This window comes from Adiantum capillus-veneris, chromosome 18, assembly GCF_014529385.1.
Source record: "Adiantum capillus-veneris isolate H3 chromosome 18, ASM1452938v2, whole genome shotgun sequence".
In the NCBI taxonomy this organism is placed as follows: domain Eukaryota; kingdom Viridiplantae; phylum Streptophyta; class Polypodiopsida; order Polypodiales; family Pteridaceae; genus Adiantum; species Adiantum capillus-veneris.
The window spans coordinates 101,359,920-101,377,968 of NC_140948.1; the positions used below are offsets into that span (position 1 = coordinate 101,359,920).

The 18,049-nt window shown below is 42.4% G+C and overlaps 1 protein-coding gene across 1 annotated transcript in view; it reads right to left on the reverse strand.

Annotated features, from left to right (window-relative positions):
• Positions 1-11,227: 11,227 nt before the first annotated feature.
• LOC147436100 (uncharacterized) overlaps positions 11,228-18,049 on the reverse strand; it is a 45,265-nt gene continuing 38,443 nt past the window's right edge. The window contains exons 5-7 of the mRNA XM_086488999.1: positions 12,399-12,625; positions 12,113-12,289; positions 11,228-11,993 (exon numbers count right to left, since the gene is read on the reverse strand). Coding sequence (XP_086345125.1) covers positions 11,884-11,993; positions 12,113-12,289; positions 12,399-12,625 — 514 coding nt within the window. The 3' untranslated portion in view covers positions 11,228-11,883. The remainder of the gene's footprint in view (positions 11,994-12,112; positions 12,290-12,398; positions 12,626-18,049) is intronic.

Genomic DNA, 18,049 nt, shown 5'->3' on the forward strand with positions numbered 1-18,049 from the left:
GCTCTCTCTCCCTCTCTCATTCTCTGTAGTCGATAAGCAAGGAAAAAAAATTATAAAAAATATATATAATCTCATTCACTCTCGTTCCCACACACACATTCGCATGTTCTCTCTCTCTCTCTCTCTCTCTCTCTCTCTCTCTCTCTCTCTCTCTCTCTCTCTCTCTCTCTCTCTCTCTTTCAGTAAAAAAATCTCTCGCTCTCTTTACATACAGACACACCCACACGCTTTGTGCACACACAACAACACGTACACACATAAAAAATGCACCTACTTACACACTCACATACACATTCAAACAAACACATGCACGACATATGCACGCACAAGAAGAAAAAAATGAAGGAACTCGACATCAACGAAGAAGACGACCAAAAGCACGTAGAAGTGACCACAGTTCAAACAAAGACACCAAAGGCATGCCCCGGAAGGCCCCGAAAGTGACGAACGCAACATCAGCAAAACATCAGTTCTAGCTGCATTAACCTCACACCAGCCATCCGAACCATGAACAACACCCATTGTAAATGCCCTAATCTCCACTCTTCTCTAAATACCTAGCCAACGACTAGTGAATTGTAAAAACCCCCCCACCCCACTCTTACCTCCCTTCTCTCCATCTCTACCTTCTCTCCCTTGCTCTCTCACTAGAGAGGCATCTAAACCATTAGGTAAGAACCACCTCTCAAGCCTATATAAAGAGGCATCCACTAAGTACAAAGGGAGGGAGAACACACTGGAAGCACCACCGAGGCTCCATGCACTCTACATTCCATACACCACTAAGCACATAATGCACCTCACAAGCTAGAGAGATCACGGTGTCATGCTTCTTGAAGCATGGGTGTTCTAGCATTGGCAACATCAACACCACCACCAATCTCCACCCACACCATGGCTGATTTACTAATCATGGCCACCCCATGCACACAAGGTAGTCATTATTACCCCGCAAGGCAGCTAACCACACTAGGATTGAGTGCACCGATACCATGCTACCCCGGGCCACTCTCTATGCTAGTGATCAAGATCGCTGACGGCTTCATCGTCTTGGTTTTTCCCTCAACTAACCTCCCGCTAACGTGATAACACCACTAACTCCAAAGTTCGCCATGCACCATATGGAGTTCGCATTTCATCATGTACCCCAGTGTTAGGAGCAAGGTTGGTATCAGCCAAGATCATCGTTTGTAAGTGTCATCATCATCAATAAAAGTGTGCAATCCTATCATGATCTTTAAGTTCATTCTCTCTTCTCCTTAGCTTTGTCCTTCCCCATATCCGTGGGATGATACTTCCCTTGTATATCACTCTGCTTGTGCTTCATTAAGTGAACCATCACTAGTCAGTCATGCTCCATTCTCACCTTTTGTCACATACCTCTCTCGAGCACACACTCTTGATTGTTGACTAGGAATTCTCTCTATCTGGATGTTGCTATCTCATCATTTATGTTGACTACCTAGATGGCATCTCACTCATGCCACTCTACATCATCTATGTCTGCGTCCTAGCCGCACTTATGCTACGTGGTGCCCCTTTATAGCTATAGGATACCCCACCCCCCTCTCCTGAGATGATGCTTTGGGAATTCAGGATATATGTGGTGTAGAGGCCACCCCACCTGGCACGTCATTTTCGAACATCAACATCACCACATATTTATCTTTAAACATAGAGAATTGAGACCAAACAACAAAAAAGTTCAGGGATACTTTATGCTCTCCCTTGACTTCAATGTTAGGGGTAAGGGCATATTTAAGGAAGCTAGACATGGTGACAGGGTCAAATTCTGCAGCACATTGGCCCAAAACTTCATGGCCAGTGGCCGCTTTAGCATCTTATTAAATGGCAAATGGTAGAGTGATACTCAAGCAGCCACGCAAATGATCTGGGTGTCGAGGTTAGCTGGACATTGAATTTTTCTTTGTTGGCAATTCAGAAGAGCAACTCGAGAAGATCTTTGTGTGTGTGTGTGTGTGTGTGTGTGTGTGTGTGTGTGTGTGTGTGTGTGACACACACACACACACACACACACAATCTCTATGTATCTCTCTCTCTCTCTCTCTCTCTCTCTCTCTCTCTCTCTCTCTCAAACACAATAAATGATTTGACCATTTGTGCCATGTAGGGTCATATATCAACTTTAGATTTCACAGGTGTCAAGATGCTAATATTGTCATACGGTCATTAAATGAATTGTACGACTCCAATCAAATTTCATTTTGTCATTTGGTCTCACGGGCCACATATGCATGGAGAGAGGGGGGGGGGGGGGGGGGGGGGGGGGGGGGGGGGGGGGGGGGGGGGGGGGGTCTAATAAAGAGAGAGCATCAAATAGAGAGAGAGAGAGAGAGAGAGAGAGAGAGAGAGAACCTATCTAAATAAAAGTGACCTCTATTCTATTATATTTTGAAGATTGATAACCTCATGTGAGAGTTCACTCTGCACAAAACGACATGCAAAAGGTATTAAACCAACTCGTAATGATCCCATAGAGAAAGCGAGATAGAGAGAGGGAGAGAGACATAATTAGAGAGACAGAGAGAGAGAGAGAGAGAGAGAGAGAGAGGATCAAAACTACTTGTAAGGTTTTCCATCAACAACCAACAAAGAGACACACAACCTATGTTTTTGACTAAAACAAGACATTATGTAGTGTCATCTATTCATTTTTTCTCTGTGTGCTTAGTTTCATGCCAATTTAGAGAGAGAGAGAGAGAGAGAGAGAGAGAGAGAGAGAGAGAGAGAGAGAGAGAGAGAGAATTATTGTCCACAAAGGTCAGATATGACCCATGGGACCAAAAACAAAACACTACAACCACTTCTTCTAAGTGAGGGAAATCGATACATATTAGTTAAGGATTGAGGGTCCATCAAAAGAAAAAGCAAAGCCTAAGGGGGGTCCTATGGGGCAGGGGCCGGGTTAGGAGTTCAAAACTCCTGAATGATGGCCTTCCCACCGCGGTATACTGCCCACTTGCTTTTGACTCGTGCTTCACGCACTTTTTTCAGCTCTTCACCTTTGTGCTTGACTTGTGTCGAGGTGAGTTCTTCGGCGATCCAAAACCCGGTGTCTCTAAGGAGACGCAATTGCTGGAGTAGTCGGAGCCGTTTCTCCTTGTCTTTGAACTCAAGAATGGCATGTCCACTAGGTGTGCGTTTGGTGTTGAACTTGTTGACGATACATTCTACCGCATCGTAGTCAAAATGGACCGGCTTAAGAGTCTCGTTGAGAAGGTCGATTAATTTGCAGAAGTCTTGTTTGCACTCGTCCCGTGCTTGAGGCAGCCCTCCAATACGAAGCTTGAGGGCATTCTCTTCTTGAAGTTGACATTCCCACAGTTCTGTCTTCACACAAGTTTTCACTTTGAAGTTCCCATAATTCTGCCTTCACACAAGTTTCCACTTTAGCCTCGAGCGTACTAAGGCACGCTTTGAGGTTGCGGTTTTCTTCCATGACTATATCGAGGGCAGCTTGCAATTGTTCAATGGGATCTGTCTTGCTCGGGGCTGCTAGGACAGCGGCAAAGCTGGCCCGTGCTCTCCCCGGTGTTTTTGGGTTGTTGGTCGCCATCTTCTCACTTGCTACAGGTGGCTTTGGTGAGAACATTCTCTTCAAATGCCCAAAATCAAATACTCAAATGCTCACTGTCCCAGGAACCATAGCAAAATCAAATGCTCAAATGCTCACTGTCTTAAAAACCATAGCAAAAATCAAGTGCTATTTGCTCATTGTCGCAAACCAGAGCAAAATCAAACTCAAATGCTCATTGTCGCTAGGAACCAGAGCGTTTGATTTTAAGGTCAGCAGGTAAATGCTCCTTATTGAGGCAGGTCAGAACCAAATCGTCAGGTTGGCAGGTCGATAGGATGGGTAAGCAAGCTTGGGTCACTGTGCATAGCCGGGCTGGGTCACTACGCAAAGCTCCTTTGTCATCACTATGCAGAATGCGATCTGTTTCATTGTGCAGTAGCCAGGCTGGGTCGTCACTGTGCAGAGCGCATTCTCCTCACTGGGGTAGGGGCAAGAGCTACAGGCTTAATGCCCTCCCCCATGGGCAGCCACTCGCCTAGGAGGAGGACCTAAGTGGGCTAGGGTTGGAAGGAGCACAGAGAGAGAGAGAGAGAGAGAGAGAGAGAGAGAGAAATCCAACCTACTTAAATAAAAGTGACCTCTATTCTATTATATTTTGTAGACTTACAACCTCATGTGAGAGTACACTCTACATAGAATGGCAATCTCTAAATTATATCACTAATTTACTTCCATGTTAGTAAAGTGAGCACGTATCATTTCTATCACCCAAGTGTGGTAGATTGGTTTGTGCCATTTCCCTCTTGACTAACAAGTCTTGAATTCAACAACTCTAGTAGGATAGATCTTTGAGGTCTCTAGGGATAGTTTCCCACGACTCTCTTTTGTTTTTCTTCTTCTTCTTCTTCTTCTTCTTCTCTCTCTCTCTCCCCCACCCAAGCAAGCATGCAAAAGCTGTAGTCCTAGAAGATAATGCCAATGCAACAACCCAAGAGATGATTTCGTCGATGTCGGCGTAAAAACCGTGTGTGTGTCTTGATGTACACACACATAATCACGCTCTCTCTGTTCCGCAGCTCTTTACAGTGGCACAATCTACAATTGGCTTGCGCTGCCTTTAATTTGTAGATTGTCAGCGCTGCATTTGCAATTTCCTTTGCCTTGGCCAATTGTTCCTGCGCTGCCCGTTGCTATTGGTCAACGCTACTACTCAAGGTTTTCAATGCTCCTCCTTCAAAAGGTTGATTGACTTGCACTGCCCACTGCTCTGTCCGCTTCACTCCCTGAGCTCTTCGACCCCAACTGTCTCTTGCAGATGCCGATTCTGCTTCTCTGTAGAGATGCCAATTCTCTCTCAAGATTCCTTTGAAAGATGGATGGCTACACGCGCTGAGAGCTCCAAGATCCACTCCAATCCTTGCCGGATCCTCGCCGTGAACCGCTCCAATCCGACGCCGCTAAGCTTCGTCGATGCTAAAGGAGCATTGTCGAGACCGTCGTGATCACCACCACGCCTATGATACTAGTTAAAAGAGTGCATGGTGTACGGATGTGTGTGTGCACTGTGCAGCGCGAGAGAGGAAAGAGTGCACCCTGTGGGTGGAGGAGGCCTCTTGGGAAGAAGAGGTGCCCCTTATTCTTTTTGGTATATGAAAAATAAGGTAGAGTATGTACACACACTGGATAGGCGATCGGCCGTGGGCAGAGGAGGTCTAACACCTTTACCTCAACATCTAATGTATGGATACTCTATGTATTTGAGGTTATGGACTATTTATGAAAATCGTGCAATGCAGATTTATGGACAAATTTTATAGTTTGATCAATTTTTTGGCAATGTATATAAAATAGAGACGCAAACTCATCACTATATATTGGACAAATTTTATATTTTGATCAATTTTTTGACAATGTATATAAAATAGAGAGACAAGTTTGATTATGCATACAAACTCATCACTATATATTGCATCTTTCTTGAGTTTTGGGACACCTAGTACCCACAATAACTAACAATACAAAGTCAAGAAAAATTTCCCGCTTTACCAAAATTGGAGTCATTTTGAGTTAGATATGTATTATGCTCAATATTCCTCATTTCCATCTATGAACATGGTAAATTTGTATCTTAGGTCAAAACACAATCATACAATACCAATTTGGCTACAAGTACATTCTTTTCACAGAGATGAGATGGCCATAATGTGGAAGCTAATTTTTTCATTCATGGAGTTTTTCTTATTTGGAGTTATGTTTAGAAATGTCATAAGAAATCATGTTTGGATGGTTTTGATCCTTTGTGGGTATTAATATGAAGTTGAATATCGAGGTGTATCGATATAAAGCATATATACGATTAAATATGGGTGTAGTCATGCAAAACCGATGATAAGTCCTCCAAATATAACAAGTGAAAGAACAACAATGGCTTTCTAAAACAATAAGAAAGTGATAAAATCATTAGGTTGAGTTTAACTAGAATCATATAGGTGAAGCAGTGTTCGAGAATGTTTCTTTTATTAAGCGATTGAGTGTCCTCCTCGCAAAGAAGCAAACCAAAAATACTAGCAAATGTTTTGAGATTTGTAGGATTTTTGAACCAAGTTTTGATATCATTGCACCAATTTTTTTGCTCTTTACCATGGTTTGCTCATATATATATATATATATATATATATATATATATATATATATATATATATTGATATCATTGCACCAATTTTTCTTCTCTACTTATTTATGTATATTGTGTGTGTGTGTGTGTGTGTGTGTGTGTGTGTATAACTTACTACAATTATGCAAGGTGAAGCTTCACTTTATCATTCTAAAAGAATAGAATGCTAGAGAAGTCAAGCCATGTGAGAAAGTGAAATGAAAGGTGAAATAAAAATATCCATTTAATACTTTAAAACCAAAATAACATTTAAAGTAAGTGTCAATCATCACTGAAAACATTAAAAGTATGCCTAATCCAACATAATCCAACAGTTCTCTAAGGCTTCTTTTAGAAAGCCAAAAAGTGTAACTTTTTGGTGCTTAATTGTATGGACAATCAAAAAATTTATAGGGCTATAGCAATCTTATACTTACATTAGGAACCCATTGAAGATAACAAGAAAAACAAATTCGTTGCGTCAAAAATTCTCTATGTCGTGTAGCATGGGGTTAATTGTGAAATCAAATGCATCACTACATTGGCTTTGGAAGCTTGTCACAACCTACGAATCAAGACATATTCATGCTACTTATTTTTTCCATGTCAAACGGGTTCTTAGCATCAAGCTTATGCAAGGACACTTGAAACTTCACACATATACACGAAGTATTGAAATTTTTTTCCAAAACCCTGAGAGAACACTTTTATGTCATGTTACATAACCAAACTAGTGTTAAAGTGAGCCATTGCTTTCTCATGGGAAACCACTTTTGTAAAAGCATCTCTAATATGGCAAAAGGTAGCCTTTGGTCAAGGCCAAATCAACATCCTAAAGAGGATGGTTCAACCCACCCATTATGTTACCCATATTCACCTCTATATAAGAGAGCACTCATTTTGAATTATGTAAATGCATAGTGTGTCTTGGTTCTTTTTACCAAATTTGAGTCTTTTCTCCTCCCTCTCCCTCTCTCTCTCTCTCTCTCTCTCTCTCTCTCTCTCTCTCTCTCATATGAATGGCATTTTGGGCAAGACGACATCGGTACCATAGCGAGTAAATATTGATTAGGATACCAATGCTAATACGATTTTGGGCTTTTGCAATGAATCGATAATCGAGTAGTGTCTCGATACCGTATAAAGAGTTAGTTATGTTGCCACACTCGTTTTATGATGGAAAAGCACAAATAAAAATTGTTGACAAATATACAAATCTTGTACAAATGGAAAAAAAAACTTTCCCATGACAAATCAAGTCACTATACTATCATACCCACATAAAACATCAACTTGGCACACATATACAATCAAACCTAGCATGCTATAGGAACGATCTCAAGAAATTGCAATATGCAATCTTGTCAATGGGGCAAACGAATTTTCTCAAAAACCACATGCAAAACGCAAAAAATTATATAAACACTCAATTACACGTGGACATGTATCTTTCCAATTACAAACTATATTTTATAAAGAAAGGACACAATTTCTTAGCCAAAAATCTTAGTTAAGACACTAAAAGTAGCCTACTAGCCATTTGTAAGCATTCACCAAAATACACGAACATATGGCCAAAAAGATGAGGCTAGCAATCCATGGCTTGTACGCCATGGTTTTTAAAAAATTTAATAAACTAAAAATTTACACACATTTCCATTGATGATTTAACTACAACATATATGAGAACCAAATGACACTACTCAGTTTGACACCATTTCTTTGCAAGAGGGGACCCAAAATAGGGAACAACCTACATGTCATTCCTCACAATTAAATGGTGACATTGCCTTTTGATGCTGCTTTGCCTTTTGGTGGCAAAGTGACGTTGCATCCCCTCTGGGAAGTCGGAGATCAACACAATATCATCAGCATGTAACAATAGTGGAATCGATGTCCCTGCCAATTGTGCACCTCTAATACCATCTCTCTCAATATAGTCAGAAACCTCATCCACATACATACCAAATAGACTAGGAGAGAGCAAGCAGTCGTGCTTCACCTCAACTTAATGGAGTAAATTGATGTAGATAGCCCCTCTGAAGTGCGTACATGCCCCACCATCGACCTGTATAATGCCATGATCCCCCAAATCAGCTTTGTGGGTACTCCCATCTCTTGTAGTCTATGCATCAATCTAGCTTTGGATACTGTGTCAAATGCTTTGCGAAAGTCCACAAAGCTACAATAGATCCGTCTCCCTTGTAATCTGCCCTCCTCAATAATGGCTTTGAGTGTCTAGATGTGGTCAAGAGTAGAAAAACCTCTCTTGAACCCTGTCTGCCCAGCTACGCGTATACCCTTCTTTCATGCCCATCTACTTACTTGTTGCTCAAGAATGGATGCGTACAACCGTGCCAATGTGTGTCCAATCATGATAGTGTGATAATTCCCAAGGTCCATAGGGTCTCCTGACTTGAAGATAGGTACAATAGTAGACAAGCTCCAAGTATCAGGCAGGCCCTCACACATGGCATGGTTGAACTTGCTAGAAGCTCTGGGAGCCGATCCTTGGCATGTATAAAGTGCTCAGCCACTATGCCATCATGATCATATACTCTCCCTATCCTCATCCTGTCAATGGCCTTCTTCACCATCTCAGCAATGAAAAAGGCATATGTATGTGGGCACAATTCGGGGGGGTCGAGAAGGGGAAAATTTCTACGAATTGTGTACAAAGATGATGCATATTCGCCAGCCTCTGTAGAAGTAATGGCAAGGGGGGCAATGCTCACGAAAGTGTCGCCATGTGTTACCTAATTCCTAACTCAAGAATAGCTGGTATAGATGTTGCTCTAGTCGAGCCAAAAAATTTCTCTTCTTCCGCCGCACCAGGCGTCAAAAGTCAATCCGTGACTGTTGGTGAGTGATGTCTCCCAAAAGCACCTCCCTCTAATGTATGACTCTCTCTAATGTATGACTCTGGTCTCGTGGCATTCCTCATCATACCAACTATCTTGGGAAATGCTCCTAGAGCGTCGTATCTGCACAGGCTGTGTGTGTGGGTATGCTTCTGTTGCTGCATCATGCAATGTCTATGTCAGTATAGTAGTAAGCTTGTCTAGAGGTCACCTTGGATCCTTTGTGCACAAGCGTTTGTAGATCCCGTTCTATGTATACAGAGTTTGTCACCCGCGTGAAGGTGTAGCAAGTAGGGGTTGCTACGTGTGGCATGTGTGCTACACTAAACTGGAAGAGATGGCCATCGACACAAAGGCATGATCTACTTCCACATCAACAGGTATGGGTCCGACTGTGAGATCCTAGATACTAGAGATGAAACTCGGTTGTGCCATGACATAATCCGTTGTGCTAGCTCCATGTCTGTGTGGAAAGCATGTAAAACCTCCCGCAACAAGAAATGTTTGTAATCCATTCAAGATGGCTAGACCATGTGTAGTCCCCATGTATATCAAGTGTCGCCCATACTCAATATGCTCCACATCCTGTAATAATCTAGAGAGGCCCGTCTCTACAACATCCAACTCCCTCAACATCTCTTGTAAAGTATCATAAAATAATGTCTGGTGATGGGCAGTCCTAGCATTGAAGTTCCCTAGGATGATAATGTCACCATCTCTAGAGAACTCCCATGTGTCATTATCCAAGATAGAAAAGGGGGGTTGTCCTATAGGTAGCGCATATATTGACGTACTCGGGGGAAAGTAGCAAATAGAAATGTAGAGATATTTGCATGTCTCTGCTCTCAATCTCACCCACATTTACCTAGTCTCCTCCCTCAATAACACTGCCACTCCTCATGAGCCCTATCCTTTGTACTATGATCCCGTCTCCTGTCTGCAAGCTCTCTCCCATTTGTATCCGCTGACATGAGGCATAGACTGCCCAGGGACCTAATGTGTCTCAGAGTGGAAAACGATGTCTCCTAGTATTCTCCACATCAAGCCTGCATTCCTCTGATTTTCTTATTTTCTAATTTTCAAATTTCGCGATTTCTGTTTATTGTCTGGCTGGATGTTCAATTTTTTTATTTCTACTTACCCTCTGGTCTGTCCGGGCAGTGACTGTGAACATGCACGAGCAGTGGCGGGGAGAGGAGGGACCTGCACGATTTGCAAAACCAGGGCAAGCAAAGGGCAAGAGGTGGGCATGTGCAACCTACAAAACTAGCGCGAGCAGGGGACGGGAGGTGGCCCTGTGCATGACATGCAAGAACCAACGCACGACCTACAACCAATGCGAGCACGGAGCGGGAGGTGGACCTGCCTGAGAGAGAGAGAGAGAGAGAGATTTTGAACTTGCATGACACGAGGGACGTGAAGAGTTGCAAATCTCGATACTATTGGCTAGTGATCAATGTATCGTATATAATAATATATGCTCTTGTAAGCTTTCTTCTTCCTAATAAACTTTCTTCTTACAAATTGAAAGTTACCATCCTTAACCATATTGTCATTTGAATGCTACAGCTACCATCCTTAACCATATCACCGTTTGAATGCTACATACTTTCCACTAGAAATGCACTAGACTCTTCGTACTTGAGTAAATACTGCTAACATACATACACTCCTCTCATCTCATCTTCTAAAAAAGACAATATGACTTTGTTAAACCAATATCTATGTTGTAAACCAAAGTATCAAACTGTTTATTAGATGTGCAAATATCCTCTGGGCTACAACTCTCAAAAGATTTTGAAAGCCAGAGGATGTCCACCACAAAAAAAAATTGCAATTAGAGAATTAGAAATAACGCTTGTAACCAATTGTTCAATGCTTGTATTAATAGAACTAGGAAAACAGAAATGTCACACCTCATATTGTGGCCGACATGTACAAAAGACAAATGCTTAGTTACTGCCTCTCTCACAAGAAACAGGAAGACAAAGGTTTGCCATTATTAACTTCCGCGTGGCACCCATCGACAAGCTTTATCCAATGGTCCCAAGAATTCCATGCTTCACTAAAGCCTTCTGTAGGTGAAAAAGATGGGCCTGCACGTCTTGTGTGTGTGCAAATGTGCACAAGCAAGCAAACTTTTTCGTGCCCTATAGGAAATTGAGACTCAATAAGTAGACACCAAGGCATGATTAAGGCCGAGCTTTACAGTAAGCGTTTATAAAAAACTTCAATAAGCTCTGCTCTTTACAGTTATTTGTGGAAAATGAGAGCAATGCTCAACCCAATTAAACAAGTGATACTAAATAGCTATCTGCTAAGGGATAGAATGTCTATCCCGTACACTAGGCAAAATCGAACTGATGCCACCATTGGAATTTCGAAGCTACTATTGCTATCACTAAAAGGTAAATCCTGCCTAAAGGATGGTGCCGTACTTCAAGTTGCTTGCCGGATGCTTGATCACGCACAATCTATTTAGGCAGCTATGAAGAACCCTATGTGAGTCGGCAATCCTGATATCTATCATACACCCTTGAAACCCCCATACGACTACATTAGAACAATTTGAATAAATCAAGGGAGACATGGCCGACCGCACTGGGGAGTCGTGTGTAAAGGCTTCCATATGTCTTCTCTGACTTTCTTGCCCGCTCTCAAGCTGACGACATGGATCACATCCATATATGGGTCCAAAAAAGGACATAAGAGTGACCTCTGAATTAGATGGAACGGCAGTGCCAATCCTGTTGCTCTCATTCTGAAAGGGAAGACCCCTTCCTTTTCACCAAATATCACTAAGGTAAGAACCTTCATCCAGCCTTGCAAACTCAGACAACCATCTCAGCACATGCACCTCTCTGATCAATAAGAGTACCAATTCTCTGTCCCATCAGAGCCTTTGAGATGTTTCCATGTTTTTGAAGGTTGAAAACCACCACTGTGCAACATCAAGAGGTCGACACTTAGCCATGTTAAACCACTCTTCAAGCATAGAAAAACACCCTGACTATATTTTATTTCTAGAGAGCAAAGGTTTAGCCACAAAGTCCACATTACCTGGAATATAATTCTCTTGACACAGCGTAATGGCTGTGGCGTCCATAACAGAGAGACCCTTTGAAGTTACTTCCCTGTATGAGACATGCTCTAAGAGAGCAGCATTTGGGTTCTTCTTTGGGTCACTATCAAAGACTCCATCCACATTTGTTGCCTTTAGCATGACTTCTGCATTTACTGCAAGACAAGCAGGGTAAGTAAACGATGCTTGGTATCCAATAGACAGAAACGAGAGTCTGCATATGGGTAAGTGAGGGGAGAGGGGGTGGGGGGGGGAGGAATTTACTTTCTGCAGCTCGGAGAGCAGCAGCTGTATCTGTGGTGAAGAAAGGATTGCCAGTACCCGCCCCGAATATTACGACTCGACCTTTCTCCAAGTGTCTTATTGCCCTCCGTCTGATGTAGGGCTCAGCTATTTCAGCAATTTTGAAAGCTGTCTGTACCCTAGTTTGTATTCCAATACTTTCCATGGATGCTTGTAGAAAAATTGCATTCATTACAGTTGCCATCATCCTAGAAAGAAAGAAGCAAGGAAGAAACTTGTCTGGAAGGATTTCTGAAAACCTCTCTCTCTCTCTCTCTCTCTCTCTCTCTCTCTCTCTCTCTCTCGACGAGGGCTTGACCCTTTTGTATTACGTTACCAAGTTACAAGGCCAGTAGGCATTACATAAGCCCGTAGATGACACAAGATAAAACCGAACTGGTAGTGAAAAAACCCCTGAAATATGGCAATTACAACAAACCATAGGGGAAAAACCACCAGTGATGCAAAGGTACAAAAGATGGGTGATACATCAAAAGCTAGCGACAAACGAGGGAGGAACAACTGTAGCAGATAGCTGAAGCAGAAACAAGCCACCCGAACTTGCGACGAAGAGGCGAAAAACTCCACCAAAGAATCTCAAAGACTGCAGATGTCTTTGACCAAAAGGCGTACAGTAGTAGGCTCAGAATCACCACCACACGCTCTGCATCAAATTCCGGAAGAGAAATAGCCTCAAGCCATCCCTCGCAGCAATCCACAAGGCTATGACACTCTTCAACCTGCAAAAACAGAAGCATTGCATAGGACAAAGCTGAAGAAGACCACCTCCACCCACCTATGCCCTCCCCAGAATCTTAACCTAGCTATTCAAAAACAAAGAATGAAACAAAAAGAACAAGCAAGTAAACAGGCCGCATGCAACCATACACTCACACACCTCCAAAGGCAACCAAGCAGCGTCACGCATAAACATACAAGCAAGCAGCAAGAAAACACACAACACAGGCAAAAACACACGCAAACAAAACAAGCATGCAAGCAACCAAACAAGAAAACAAGTGATAAAATCACGAGGCCTGGATACTACTAATGGAATGAAAAGAGCAATGATCAGAGGCATCTTAGTAAAAATAATTGAGAGTTTCTTCATGGTCCTTAAAGCCTGAACTTCCAGTATAACCATTTCAATCATCTCCTCAAAACTAAGTTTCAAGGGTGGTTGCAAGTGTCAGATTTTGGGTCCATAGAGTGCCTGCAAATCCACTAATTACAAATCCAAGGAGAAGCAATATTCGCTACTCTAGAGCGTGAGACGCAGAGAGCAACGCATGCAAGAGTTGGTCCTACAAGTACTCACCTCGAAATCCGAGCCGGTCAAAGATGTTGGTAGTTCATCAAGTAGCAAAGACTCGAACTCCATCAACCCCGTCACAAAGAAGATCACGTTCAGTAAGTATGACGGTAAGATGGATGCTAGCGTTATTCATTCTTGGTTGCTGAAGGAGTACGAGCGTAAGTGCGACGCGAGAGAGAGTGCGAGAAGAAGAACACGACGATATGGTGAACTCGCTCTACTGTAATGTGTAGAGCATAGTGAGTTCTTATTAGGTTTTAACAAAAGAATATGTGTACATACCTGGCGGCCCGCCCACTTACCTGGGCGACCACATTGGGCTTTATCCCCAACAACCTCCCACTTAAAGTCCAATGTGGTACTTCAAGTGTGAGAGAAGCTACTATACAAGCTAATATACAAGAGATGTAGAGAAGTGATGTACTACCCTACACCTAACTGCTTGCGAAAATGCGCAAAGCTCTCTGAGGGAAGTCCTTTTGTAAGTAGATCCGCAGGATTTTCTGTGGTGTGAACTTTGACAAGCTGAATTTGCTTATCCTCAAGCATTTCCCTGATGAAATGATACTTCACATCCACATGCTTTGTCTTTGAGTGATAAACTGGATTGCGAGCCAATTGTATAGCACTTTGACTATCACAATATAACACAGGCATCTCTTCTTTGATTCCCAAATCTGTTACTAGTCGATTAAGCCAAATTGATTCTTTGCATGCCTCTGATGCTGCAACATATTCAGCCTCTGTAGTAGACTGAGTAACACAATCTTGTAATCTAGAACGCCATGATACTGCTCCACCAGCCAATGTAAAGACATACCCTGACGTAGACCTTCGATTGTCTAAGTCACCTGCATAATCTGAGTTTGTAAAACCCTTTACACTTAGCTCCTGACTCCCATAGCATATGCGCATACTCTTTGTAGCTTTCAGGTATCTCAATATTCCTTTCACTGCCTCCCAATGTTTCTTGCCTGGGTTTGACATGTATCGACTTACTACTCCCACTGCAAATGCAATGTCTGGGCGAGTAGCAATCATTGCATACATCAAACTACCCACTGCAGACGCATATGGAATCTTATCCATTTCAGCCTGTTCTTCCTCAGACACAGGACAATCTTGTTTGCTAAGTTTCACATATGGTGGCAATGGAACACTCAATGCCTTTCCCTTCTCCATATTGAAACGTTGCAAAACCTTGTCAATATACTCTGTTTGAGATAACCAAATCAACTTCTTTGATCTGTCTCTCTCAATGCGCATACCAAGTATATGACTTGCCTCACCCACGTCTTTCATGTCAAACGATTTTGCCTTCAAAGCTGAAATTTCTTCCAAGTGCTTGCCTGCAATCAACATGTCATCCACATACAAAATAAGGATCAGCCAACTGCCATCCTTAGCCTTCTTTGTATATAGACAGTGATCGAACTCACCACGTTTGTAGCCTTGAGAAAGCATAAACTTGTGGAACTTATGGTACCATGCCCTCGGTGATTGTTTTAAGCCATAAAGACTCTTTAACAACTGGCATACCAAATCTTCCCTGCCTTTCTCAACAAACCCTTCTCGCTGCTGCATGTAAATTTCCACATCTAAATCACCATGCAAGAACGCTGTCTTGACATCCATTTGGTGCAACACCAAATCTAATATGGCAACCAATGCAAGAAAGCATCTCAATGTAGTCATCTTGACCACCGGAGAGAAGACTTCATCAAAGTCAATGCCTTGTTCTTCCTTAAAGCCCTTGGCAACAAGCCTTGCTTTGTACTTTGGCTGACTATCATGAGCGGTGATCTTATACCTGTAAACCCATTTACAAGGTAGAGCCTTTTTGCCCTGTGGTAATTTAACTAGCTTCCATGTCTCGTTTTTATGCAGAGCTGTCATCTCTGACTGCATGGCCAATTGCCAATTCCCGAAGTACTTCATTTGCATTGCTTCCTTGTAACATGAAGGCTCATTGCAATCAATCAACATGACATAGTTCATAGATGGAACAAACCGATCAGGAGGTCACGTGATACGTCCAGATCTACACAAAATAGGTGGCTCAGGCTCAGCCACAACCTGTGGTTCCACTCTATCCTATCCTTGCTCCTCTTGAGCCCTGACATTTTGTCTTGCACGTGCAGGTCCATCTTCTTGGAAGACAACTCTTCTAATCTCCTCAACTTTCTCTGGTTTAGAATGATATTTGGCTTCATTAAAGTGAACATCATTGTTGCGGATAACCTTTCTGGATTCCGGATCCCAAAGTCTGTACCCCATCTCACCAGAATTGCCATAGCCTAGAAAGATGCACTTTCTACTCTTTGGCTCAAGTTTGTTCCTAAATTCCTTTGGAACATGAGTATATGCCTCACAGCCAAAGACTTTGAGATGCTTGTATGAGGGCATTTTGCCTGACCATACCATCTCTGCCACTGAATCCTTCTGCAAAACCTTGCTAGGAGATCTATTTATAAGATGAACAGCTGTTGATACAACTTCAGCCCAAAACCCATTTGGCAGTTGTGCATTAGACAACATACTTCTGAGCTTCTCTTGTATGGTCCTATTCATCCTCTCAGCAACACCATTTTGAGGAGGATTGTAAGGAGCAGGAAGTTCACGTTTTATACCTTTTGACTCACAAAAGTCCTGAAAGGCCTTTGAAACATACTCTCCACCATTGTCAGTGCGTAAGCATTTAAGCTTCTTGCCACTCTGATTCTCCACAAGTGTCACAAACGTTTTGAAAACACTAAACGCTTCATCCTTATGCTTGAAAAAGTAAACCCATACTTTCCTCGAGTAATCATCTATAAATGTCATAAAGTAAGAAGCTCCCCCTAGAGATAGGTTAGGCATAGGTCCACACAAATCACTATGAACAAGTGCCAGCTGTGTATCTCTTCGACTGCTTCTATGCTTATGTGGCTGTTGTGTTTACTTACCATACAGACAATGTTCACAGAATTCAAAATCATTAAATGAAAAGCTAGGCAAATAACCAGAACGAGACAAGATTTCCATTTCCTTCTTGGACATATATCCTAACCGGCTATGCCACAAAGAAACATTCGGCTGCTCAGTTGCATTGATTACATTTTTAGAGACATTTGATACATAAATCATGTAAAGTCCTCCAGACTTTACTCCATGTGCTACTGTCATAGAACCCTTGGATATCTTCGACATGTTCTGTCCAAAAGTGGTGACGTAGCCAGCATCATCAAGTAAACCTGTGTTGATCAAGCTCTTTGTAATTGCGGGAACATGTCTCACATTCTTCAGCGTGAAAGAAGAGCCATTCTGAAACTTCAATTGAACATCTCCAACACCTAAGATCTCACATGTCTGCCCATTGCCTAGCCGAACATGATCTTTAGTGGTCACATAAGAGGTAAACCACTCCTTGTTTGGAGACACATGAAGTGATGCCCCTGAGTCTATAATCCAGTCACTCAGTGCATTTCCATCAGATGTTGTAAGAAGAGCTGAGTCCATTGTATTCTTCAAGAAGTAGATGTCTCCTGACATCCTCTGCAACAGTGTTTGTCACATTTATTTCTTGAATCTTCACTGAGGACTTGTTCTTCTCACCATGGTCTTCAGCTTTCTCTTTGCCTTTTTCTGCTTTCCATTCTCTGCAGTCTCTTTTCATGTGACCCTTCTTGCCACAATTGTAGCATTCTATGTCACTCTTGCCTTTAGCACTGCGGGACTTGCTACGAGACCGATTCCTCTTTCCACCTTTGTCCTTTTCTTTGGTCCTTCCCCTGACAACTAAGGCTCTTCCTTTGCCTTTGTCCATTGTCTTTCTGTTGGTTTCTTCAGTAAGCAGACTGCCTTCTACACTTGCTATGGTCAAACCATCTAGAGGTGCAGAATTACTCAAAGCTGTGCGAAAAGTGTCCCAACTTTCCGGCAATGTGATCAACAGGAACATAGCTCTAACAAGTTCATCAAACTTGACACCTTGAGCTGACAACTGACTGTAGATGGTGTTGAATTCATTCAGATGATTGGACATAGGGGTCCCTTCTTTCATCTTCAAATCAACAAGCTTCTTAAGCCACTATACCTGTGAAGCTGCACTCTGCTTCTCATAGAGATCGCTCAACTTTGTCCATGCTTGATAAGCCGACATCTCGTCGGCTACATTGAAGTAAACGCTTTCTGCCAAAGTCGGCATAATGGGAGAAAGTGCCAATTCATCCATTTCGCTCCATTCATCTTCGTCCATATCTTATGGTTTTATCCCCTTGAGCTTTATAGGTTTTATCTGCTTCTTTTTTACCAACACGTGCCAAATCTGCTTCTTCCA